Genomic DNA, 11604 nt, shown 5'->3' with positions numbered 1-11604 from the left:
GCATAATCAGCTCTTTATGATTATGTACTGCCTCTGCTTAATTTCAAACATTTTTATTACTTCAGTCATTTGACACTGTTCTCAAAGGAATCACCTTACTATAATTGTTTCGTTCTTAGACATACGTCTTTTCATTAGATGTAAATGTTCGAGTTAGTAGTATTTATTTTTAAGCATTGCAGTTTAGAATAATAGAAACTATGGGATTAGGGTCAAAAGACTTGGGTTTGACTCTTAAAACTGATTTAGCAAGAGATCTTGAATGCAATGTAATGTTTTTAAGCTTCATTTCCTCTTTTGTGCGGTAGAGGGAAAACTGTATGTTTAACTGCGTTGTTTCGAGGATCAAATGATATAATGTATATGAAAAAACACAAAGTACTATTTACATACTTTATTATTACAGCCAGGAAATAACCTTACATAAATCATTCAGAATGAGTGCTCTTTTTGTTTTTTAGATACTCAAGATCAATACACACATAATTAATGTGTGGGTCATAGAGCCATTTTTTTCTTTGCCTAACAATAACTTTATTAACCTAAACAATTCACCAGCGATCTAAGAAGTTGGAAAGGTTACAGTAAACTTTCAAGGCTTAACACTTTTTTGTTTTTTGTAGTTCGCTAACAAGGTTAACAGTCCAACTCTTCGTGCACACCAAACCGGACAATTACAAATAATTTTTAAAATACATAAGCGTTAGTTGTGCAGTTGTTTACATATTCATCATGTTTTACAGGATGATGACGTTATTAAAAAATAACCAGTGCTAAGACACTGCATGGCATTGATCCACGGCCACGGAGCTTCGGTCTTGCATTGTTCAAGATGATGTAGGTGGCTCAACATTGTGTCAAGTTGCACCTTTAATATTAGTTGTGTATCAGAAGAGGCTTTTTTTTTTCCCCACTGTTTCAACAAGGCTTTAGGAATCTACTCAACCCAGCCGAAAAGGGTTAAAGGAGTCCAGCAGAGGGGAGTAGTGCAGAGTGAGTGTGTAAGTGTGTGTGAGCGCACAGGACAGAGGCATCGAGTTGCGGAGCGGACTCGTACACAAGTTGCAAAGGCCACCGTGTCCGCGGTAGTCGGCCCTAGGGGGGCCGTAAAGGCACGGCCTGCGCGGAGCGGGCAGCGCCCTGAGGGTCTAGGGGGCTGGGTTGGAGGGAGAGGGGTCTTGTGAGGGTTTCAGGGCGTGGCTGGAGTGGGGGGCGCGCGGCGAGTGTGCGCGGGTGTGCGCGCGCGAGAGGGCGAGTGTGAGCGCGGCGAGTGTGAGCGCGGCGAGTGTGCGGCCGCGTCGCCATTCCCCGTGACGTCAGAGTGTATTGTTGTGAGCGGGGCCGAGCGGAGCATCCCCGGAGCTGTCACCGCGGCGGCCGCGGCGGCGGCGCAGCGCGAGCCCCCAGCGAGCGAGCCCGGCCGGCGCCGCCCCCGCCCCTGTCCCCGGCTCCACCGCCCCCGCCCCCGGCCCGCCCGCCGCGCGCCGCCGCCGCCGCCGCCCGCGCGCCCCCACCCACCCCACCCCCTCGCTCCATCCCTCCCACCCGCCGCCGCCGCCCGCGCGCCTCCCCCCGCGGAGCGAGTGCGGGTCACCGGGTCACTGGGTCATTGTCTCCGCGCCCGAACCCCGAGCACCCCGTGGAATCCCCCACGTCATCATCAGAACCATCAATGAGATGCAAACATGAAAGACAAGAGGAAGAAGAAGGACCGCACCTGGGCCGAGGCTGCCCGCCTGGTACGTACCGCTCCCCACCCGCCGCCCGCCGCCCGCGCGTCCCGCCGGCCCCGCCGCACGCCCCGCGCCGGCCTGCGGCGGCGGAGACGGCCACTTCCAGCCCGAGCCGCCGCCCGCTCGCCGGGCTCTTGCTCTTTGTTATTCTGCGGGAGTGGGCTCGCCCGGGGGCCCGTGTGTGTGTGTGTGTGTGTGTGTGTGTGTGTGTGCGTGCGTGCGCGCGCGGAGGGGCGCAGCGATTATCTCGGGGAGCCCGGCGCCCGCCGCGCCCGGGACCGCCCGGGACACTTCTCCCGGTACTTCGCTCTCGGGGCTCGGCTGTACCTCCTCCACGGGTGAATTTACGAGCGCTCGGCCCCGCTCGACTTCCCTCTCTGCCGCTCCGGAGACCTTTGTGTGGCAATTACCACTCCCTCCCGGCCCCTCCACCCCCCGGAATTTCATCAATAACTCTCTGTGCACGGTCTGTGTGTATGTTCGGCGTTTGTGAGTTCATACATTTTACACGTGCATGCACGGTGTGTGTCCGACCCGGACTTGTGGGGCGTGTGCATGTAGCCTAGGTCGTTGCGTGTCTGTGTGCCGTGTCGTGTGCATTATGTATGCACACTGATACGTGCATGTTTTGTGTGGATCAAGTTCGTTGGTGTTTGTAGGTATTGTGCTCTGCCCGATGTTTGTGTGTACATTCCATGCACGTGTGTGCAATTTTGTGAGTGTGTGTGTCCGGGTGTGTGTGTTTGGTGAAGTTGGGTCAGTGTCATTTGTAGCGGGAGGTTATTAAGAGTGTACAGCTAGGTGTGTTTCACTGCTGGCTTCCTGGGCGGTGTTACTTGGCTGCTTTTCCTTTTCTTTAACCTTTCGGAGCTTACGTTTTAATCAGCGAAAGAATGTCTCTATAGAAATGCTTGTTGGCAGAGGGGCGTCGGCGACTTTGGTTTGATGCATGTGTATGTGTGGGTTTTTCTTTTTTTTCCTTCATCTTCTTCTTTTAACGGACAGCTGTAAACGGTTGTTTTTTTTTTTTTTAAGGATATTTCTGTACAGTGTGTCTCACGGGAATGCAAGGCATTACATTTGAAGCTCAGCCTTTCAGGGTTTCGGCTGCATAAATTAAATATTTATTCACCAACTTACTATCAGTTATAAATTGACCAAAAGAAAGCAGACTGCATGCAGCGGGGGTGCGGGGGGTGGGATGGGGGGGAAGACCCCAGGATATGTTACTGGGTTGACTTTGTAAGGGTTGTTTTACTGTAACTGTGGTCGGGGTTTTTTGTTTGTTTTTGCTATTTTTTTTAAAAAAAGCTTTTGAGTAACTACATCATGTTCAAGGAGAACATTTGTCAAAAGTAATTATCTGAGTTCGGTTGAAGGGCCTTGCTGGTATGTCTCTGGATTCTGGCAAAGGGTTTTAGATAATTGACCCTATTGCCCTGCGAAGAAGTGGCAAAAGTCCTTTTTAATTGAGGTCTAGTTATTGGTAGCTGAGGTGGCCAGGCCCCTTTACTTCATCTTTTAATTTGTAATAGGGTATGTTATGATTTCTCCCCTTAATCTGTGATCGTGTTAATTGCTAAATCACTCACTGTCTGTGGATGAATGGGCAGGTGATAGTCATTCTCTAATGAACTACATCTGGGAGAGGAAACTTATTTGTGAGGAATATGTGAAAAGTAAGCAGGAAGCGTTAAGTAGATGCCAGATTGATGTTATCACTGAATTTTTGCTAAAGCAGAGTACATTACTTATTGTTTGCTGAGCCATTAATTCAGAATTGTGTGAGGGTGTGCAAGGCTTCTGAAAACGCCTTCTTCAGTTTCCTTGGAGCGGCAATTGAGTATTATTATAGAGCTTCAGTGTATGTATTTTAAACAAGTGAACAATGAGTTGATTTATAAATATTTTAAAATAATGGTTGATGAATCAGCTGTTATCTGCCTGCAGAGAGTTCTTTAATAAGTAACAGTATTCTGATGGAATTTAAAGCTAACCATTTGTATTCAATCCGTATATGTTGCTATTCTTGAAATTCCTGTGCTTTATTTGATCTAATTATATTGTATTGATAAATCTTGAAATAGGTTTCCGAGTTACAGTTTTTTGTTAAAAGTTGCGTTTTCCTCTTGCAAAGTTCATTGGTGGGAAAAGACACACTAGGAGTCATCAACACAAAAGAATTAATGATAGACCAGATGTCTCTATTTTAACCAGACATATTGAACTAGTAGTTATGGTAATTTTTCAATTTAGTTCAAGTTATTTTTCCCCTGGTAGTTGTACAAATGTGTATGTGTTCAAAATGTGACAGTTGAAATAAAATACTGAATAAAATAGCAAGTAATTGTTACTGGAAATATCTTTTTCAGAAATTTGCCGTTTGTAGTAGTGACTTATGAGCATTCTTAACTTACTTTGTGAAAAAGGAGAAATGGTTCCATTTGGGTAATAGTGACAGTTGTTCACATTTTCTTTATGATTACATGAATGCATATAGACTTAAACTCTCTTCCAAACTTGCATGAAAAACATTTTACTCTTATAATTGATAGTATTAATTTATACTCAATGAAAAAGGGATGCCTTTTTTTTAGCATTTCTGTGATAAAAATACTATTATGTATTTTTACACTGCCACTGCTGATTTTGCTGTCGTTGTTGTTAAGGATTTTTAGCCTTTTCTCTGTCAAATGTTAAACCAGATGTCTGATTTGAAAACTAAAGTCTAAAGATGGATGGAAAATATGCAACTCAGTATGTGGTTCTTGCAATATATGAACTAAAGAGAGAGTATCCAAATTAACGTTAAGAATAACCTTCCAAATCATCCAGTGTACACTATGTATTATATATCTATATCTATCTATATACATATATGTGTGTATGTGTGTGTGTATATATATATATACTACTGGTGTGTGTGTTTGCATGTGATTATCTTGAACGAGAGGATATCAAAGCAGAGGAAATACAAAATAGATTTTTTGAACTGAGACCAAAAGCTTATACTTAAATGTAGCTTGGTATTCACTTTTAAGAAAAATGTATGTGGAAGAACAATTCTTTCTAGAGTAACTAAGAACTTCCATTTGACAACAGAATTTTGGTTTTCTTTGTGAGAAAAGTATCCAGCCTCCAAATCTGTAAACTCTGACACTCTGAGTGTCAGCTCCAGGGATTTTATTTTAGATGGAGATGCAGCTATCAAGCTCTACCAGTTTTCTCATAGAAGTATGTCCTGTTTGGATGTGGTGGGCTTGTTTATCTTAGGAAAGGAGGGATGGTGGCAGAATTCCCCTGTATTTTCAAGAAGGCGGTGATTATTAACAGGCTGCCATTTTAAAATAGTAATATGACATCTTTTATTTTCTTTCTGCCCTGCATCAGTTGCAGAAATTTCAGCCTTCAGCCTCCCCCCATCCCCCTCGGCCTTCTGCAGTTGTGGTTGTTACTTAGCGCAGGGCCATTTAATATGGAGTCTGCTCCCAAACCAGATGCATTTTCATCTGTTTTATCTGCTCTTCTGAGGTTGTAGAGTCTCAGAGGATCCCACAATCACATGGAAGTATCTTCTGTCTTAATATATGTAGCCCACAATAAGAATAAAAATCAAAACCATAACTCATGTCGAGCTGGGGCTTTGACTTTAATCCTTTTGACTTTTATCTCAAGTCTTCACTCTGTTGCTATAAATACAGTTTAAACCATTGTGAAAGCATCTTCATGCTTCTTTGTAAAAAATGAGGATTTGACAGGACTTTGTTTCACTGCACTGAGGGGTTTCTTTGTTACTGGCTTACCACAGAACATACTGTTATTTATATGTTTATTCTAGGTTAATTCTTTTTTTTTTTTTTTGACATGCAAAAATGTCGCTTTGAGAAGTGCTTTTTGATAGTTTAATCAGTTTGTTCTATAGGGAATGCTGCTGTTAAGATAATGGTTCAATGTATTAATTTGTTCCCTGAGTTTCCTTCTATTTGTTTCATTCCTTACAATCTTTGTTTAGTCTCACTGGCACCTGAAAATAAATCTTAATCTTCAGTAGCTTTGTGCTTGGTAACATGGCTGATTTATTTGCTCGTAGTTTAGATACATTCACACAGATAATGAATATCAGTGGGGTTTTTGTTTTTTTTTTTTTTGGTAGTTCAAGGTGACCTTTGGAAAAATTTTTAATGGCAAATTTGACTCATTGTTGGGAGAAAACAGGCACATACCCCTTTATGCCATAGCAGAGTTACTGAAGATTTTAAGTAAATTGAAATTTTGTAAATCATAATCTATTAAAAATTAAGTAGGGGTTTATTAATTAAAGGAAATCTGTGTGAATCTTTTGCACAGTGAAGATTCTTTTGCATAATGCATTATATTCTAAATAAACTGTTAGGGTTTCTGTCAAATAAAGCTGAATGGTAATGGTAGCTGTTAAACTAGAAAACAATTCATAATTGTTAATGTACTGGTTGCCTTGCCTTTTATCTTTGTATTTTAGAAATAAATATAATTTTTCAGGGGCGGTGAACATAGGGATGGAGGGGAGAGCATTGGTCCTAGTTTTGGCATTTTCTCACTGTTCTAGTGGAGCTCAGATTTTAGGTTATGACCAGGCCTTCATAACAGTTGAGAACATTTTGACTTGTGATTTGGGGTAAGCCCCAAAGGTGCACATGAGCCATAACTGTGACAGTGCTTACTGGTTTGGGAGCCTGGCTAATGTGTTTGGCAAACGGAGTTTTATTTTCAAAAGCTTACGTTTTGGTTGGTTTGATTCAGCTGTTTTCTGTGATTCACACATAGCATCATCTCTTTACGTCTGTATCTCATCATCTTTCTTTCAGATACAGAACCTAAATTTTCATTTTGCAATTTGAAAGATGGAAAAGAGTTGAGCAAGCTGTATGCCTCTCGAGAAAAAAGAAGGAATTTCAAGTTGGAAAAAAAATGTGTTTGAAATAATGAGGAATGTGAACTTGGGCCCAGTGTACAGGTTGTTAATTTTTTATTTCCTGCCGACATGAAAGAGAATTTTAAGAATTCTTTCTTAAGTTTTTCTCTCTTTGACAAATTCTTTAGTAGCAGATGAGCCTACGGTAGCTTTTAGACTTGGAATTTCATTACAGAAAAACTAACTGATAAAGTAATTAAATTTAATTTTTAATAATGTAATCATTTCAACACTTCACTGAAATGCATTGGAAATGTGAAGTATGATCCCTAAATATTTTGAGGGCTCCTACATAGCATATGGTTCAAATGCCAGGGACGATACTAAGATATATCCTTAAGGAGTGTAGAGTTCAGTGGTGGAGACTAGAGAACTTGGAGGGTGACTGAGCAGACACCAACCGTGGGCATCGCTTGAATGATCAAGAGGCACTAGTTTACAGATTTACAGAAGGGAGAAAGTGATTGTAGCAGGCTTACTGGATCAGGTGAAGCTTGGTTTGTCCTTGAAATCTGAATAAGATTAAACAGGTGATGAGAAAGCATTCTAGGAAAAGAGAACTGCATGGGCAAAAGATGTAGTGTCAGGTGAGAGGAAGGGTTCAGGGAACAATGAACAGGCCAGTCTAGAAACCTCAGAAGGCTTGAGGGCATGGGCACTGAAATAAAGTTGAAAATTAAATTGTGACCCGATTGGGGAGGGTTTTGAAAGTCATTTTAAGACAGTTGGACCTTGTAAATTGTAGCATGGGTCTGGTGGGGTGAGGGTGCGGGTAGTAGAAACACACAGCACACACACACATACCCCAAAATGACTCTTCCTTATAGCGAGGGTGTAAGGAATGAGGGTGTCTCTGAATGCTTCCATTACTTGGAAATAGAGTCTAAAAGCAAAATTGATGTTAGAAATATTTTATTTTAAATAACACAACTTTGTTCTGTCCCATAGCCTTTGCCAAATGAGGGAAAGTAAACATTAGTAAGTACTATACATTACAGTTGTAGAAAATGTATACAGGGCACTCATTTGCCAAAAATACTCTCTTGAGATCAGTAGGTAGCTAGGGTTATCTCAGTGACTCATTCTCCTAGTGTGGGGTTTAATGATGTGCCCAGTATCTTCACCTTGTTTGTAAGGAGCAGGGCTGGCATAGATCTTTTTTAAAATTCTGTGCTGTCTTTCTGATTTTTTAAAAATAATACAAGCATTTTAATGGATGTGAATTTAACGGATTTGTTGCATGGAGGCATGGGGAGGATCCAAGCCTACATCACACTTATTGCCTGCCTTTCATTTCTCTCTCTTTCTCTCTCTCTTTTTCTAAGCATCAAAACTTTGCATGGTGGTGGTGGTGGTGGTTCACTTATAATTTAAAATCCCTTCTCCCCCACCCTTGAGGTCCTCAGTTGCAGATCCTGGCTCCTTCCTGCTGGGGCTGGGAGGAGCGGCATCTGTATGGAAGGACTTTCCGCTATTTGCCAGCACTGAGTGCCTTGATTGTTCTGCCTTTGTCCCCGCACAGTAGGTAGCTGTGGAAATCTAGCCCTGACTGAAACTTTCCCTGAAGAGCCCTTGGGGAACAAATAGAAACATTATATGATTAGCCACATTGTTTTCATTATTAAACAAATCTACATAAAAGGATAGCAATTAACAGCTTTATCTGCCTGAACTTAGACACCTACCTTTCCTCTTGCCTCCATATTCCCACTTGAAGTGGTTAACAGTTAACTGTTGCTGGTTTTAATGTCAGCAACTGACAAAACTAAATTGGGAATAGGCACTTCTCCTGGTTGATTGACATATAGCCCTCTGACACATTCTTCTGTAGTTTTAAGGCAAATTCATGCCCTGGGGTTAGAGCCAAAGGGCTTGTCAGAACGTTGACTTTAATAGCTGAAATATATAACTTAAATGACATCTAAGACCTTAGCTTTGGTGGAAGTTTTAGAACCTGAGGAATTCTCCAAGGCACTGCAATTTATACTTAATGAACAAGCTTAGAACTTGTAAGATTTTTGTCTAAGTATGTAGATGTATAATTTACTTTATGATGCAATTATTTAACATGGGTTTATTTTGCTTATATTTAGCATAAATTAGTCCATGAACAACTTAGATAATGATTTTTAAAATAATTCCACAACTGATTTTTTTGGAAAGTGTTCCATTCTTCTTTACTAATCCAATAGTTGATTTCGGAATATATTATTTATGACTTAAAGAAGGGAATAGGAAGGACCCTCTTCATCTTATTCAGAAGACAGATGGCATTTTCAAGATTTTGTTAACTATCGTGTTTTGAAACCTGTCTTAATAAATTCAGGGAATTAGAAATTGAGATTGGATCTTTGCGCTTGTTTTTTCAGCTCAGTCATAGAGAAGACATGATATAGTGAGGCTGTTGGTTATTCTTAGGGTTTTTTTTTATGTCAAAAATAAATGGCTATGCATGTAATTTGTGCATGTATGGAAACCTTGTTGACATAGCTGCAGAACTAAGTCACTGGACCATCAGGACTCTGTATGACCTTCCCTGCTTCCTCTCCCTACCATGCACAAGCAACAGACACTCTCTTATTTGAAGATGTGTTTATAAGAAAATCTCCTTCCTTTAAAATGTGTTATCATATCGTCAAAATATCGCAGTCAGAAATTGTCATTCCTAAATTCTCTATTTAGTCTAATTTCTTATCTCTTTTAAGTCAATCCTAGAAATCAATTCAACTTTTTGAATTAAACTTCTTTGATATTTTCCTTGTTCCCTTTCCATCACTCTTGCTCTTTCCTGCTTGCTTGAGGGTCTCCTTTCAGTTTCCCTCTTAGTGCTGGTATATCTCAGAATTCTGTCTCCCCCCTCCTTTTTATTCTCCTCTCCTTGGGCAGTCTCACCCACCTCAATGGCAAGTGTCCCAGGATAAGGACTCTAGCCTTGATCCTTTCCTTAAATTTCGGACTTATACTAACAATTTCTATTGTTTATCTCTATGTACTATGGATATTTCTAATGAAATTTATCTAGTTCAGTTAAATATTCATTAGAGACCTCCCACAAATATACCATGCATTGGGTCCACAAAGAGGAAAGGACAGCACTCCTGTCTGGAGGAGACTTATCTGTATGAACGTAAACACATGGTGTCTGTGGAGAGTGGTAAATTCTGCCTTCTAAATATAGCTCACATTTAGCTCCTCCTCTTTTCATTCTCTATATTTTACTGAGTTCTGACCTTCCAACTAACTTCATCACTAATTTCTTTTCCAAATCTTACTTACTGAAGCTGTATTTATCTTTCTAGAACAGACCTGATCTTACTGAATCATTCCTCTGCTTACACTTTTGTTATTACCTGTAAGTTAAAGTCCAGCAGGTCATGGGAAGCCCATTTCAATATCAGAAATCCTTTTGTTAAGTGATGTATGATTGCTTTCCCTAATAATAGGCAGAATTTAGCATGTTCTGTCCATTATACATCGCACCAACCTTCCCATTGTGTAATAATCTCTGCAACCTTAGATTTATTTTAAATTCTTTTGAAACATAACAAAGTAGTTGTTTTTAATATGAGATAGTTAAATTCATCAACATATTTTATCAACTTCTGTGCTCAACTTTATTTCTTGTATTACACTCACTCTCCAAGTTGCCTCCTTTAACAGCTTTTTTTTTTTTTTAATTGAGGGTCTCCAGGTTCATAAACAGTCTTTGTATTTCTGAAATGTTTTTGTTTTGCCCACCCCTTAAAAATCTTTCTTATTAAGCTTTTGTATTTTGAGTTAGTTGTAGACTCACATGAAGTTATAAGAATTAAAAAAGAAAAGAGTGAACAAATGGCCAAATCCTCTCCCTATCATCCATACCTTCTCCCCAAACCTTCCATAGTCTCATAATTTTAATCTGAATACAGTCAAGATTGGGTATACAAAAGTGGTCAACATCAGCCTTTAGGAAGCATTATCCCCCAAATATGTGGATTATAATTCAAAAAGAGATTCTTTTCACAAAGCTCAGCACATCTTCCATTAAAAAAAATTGGAGAAACTTGGTAGGAAAAAACTAAGAGATCCTATGTTGCTGTCACCTTTGAGTGATAATTTAACTAGTTGTAAAAGTCTTAGTTGACAATGTTTTTTACCCTTAGTACTTCAGAAATGTTTCTTCATTATGTTCTTGCATCAGTGGTTGTAATACCTTGTCTGTGGTGAGTTTCATTGTTTATTTTTTAAGAGGTAATGTGCTTTTTGTATATGAGAGTTGTTACATGTTCTCTTTATCCTTGAAGTTCTGAAGTTTTAATGCTTTGTCTTAAATGTTTGTGTTTATTCTACCTGGTACCTAGAGTATACTTTTTTTTTTTTTTTTAAATAGCTTTCTGATTGTGGGTGGACTGCCTTGCTTTTTCTTTCTTTTTTTTTTTAAAAAAAGCTTTTTAAAAAATTTATTTATTTTTGGCTGTGTTGGGTCTTCATTTCTGTGCGAGGGCTTTCTCTAGTTGCGGCGAGCGGGGGCCACTCTTCATCGCGGTATGCGGGCCTCTCACTATCGCGGCCTCTCTTGTTGCGGAGCACAGGCTCCAGACGCGCAGGCTCAGTAGCTGTGGCTCACGGGCCCAGTTGCTCCGTGGCATGTGGGATCCTCCCAGACCAGGGCTCGAACCCGTGTCCCCTGCATTGGCAGGCAGATTCTCAACCGCTGCGCCACCAGGGAAGCCCCTATACTTTTTTTTTAGAGTGTACTTAATTGTTGCCTTTTTATGCTTTAAAATTTTAATCATGTTTTGGTATAGAACTTACTTATTGTATCGTGTCCCCAGAAGGCCATGAATTCTTTAAAGTCTTCTAAGAGTTCCCACAGCATCTCATAGTTTAGCTTATGGGTTAGCATTAGAAACAATGTGGAAAGGACTCCCCTAATATGGA

At 40.5% G+C, this 11604-nt stretch overlaps 1 protein-coding gene across 1 annotated transcript in view; it reads left to right on the top strand.

The window, feature by feature from the left end:
- The first annotated feature begins 1574 nt into the window (after positions 1–1574).
- Positions 1575–11604, top strand: part of ASXL3 (ASXL transcriptional regulator 3) — a 174261-nt gene continuing 164231 nt past the window's right edge. Inside the window, exon 1 of the mRNA XM_061169713.1 lies at positions 1575–1739. Coding sequence (XP_061025696.1) covers positions 1686–1739 — 54 coding nt within the window. The 5' untranslated portion in view covers positions 1575–1685. The remainder of the gene's footprint in view (positions 1740–11604) is intronic.

This window comes from Eubalaena glacialis, chromosome 15, assembly GCF_028564815.1.
Source record: "Eubalaena glacialis isolate mEubGla1 chromosome 15, mEubGla1.1.hap2.+ XY, whole genome shotgun sequence".
In the NCBI taxonomy this organism is placed as follows: domain Eukaryota; kingdom Metazoa; phylum Chordata; class Mammalia; order Artiodactyla; family Balaenidae; genus Eubalaena; species Eubalaena glacialis.
This window is presented reverse-complemented; position numbering and strand designations above follow the sequence as displayed.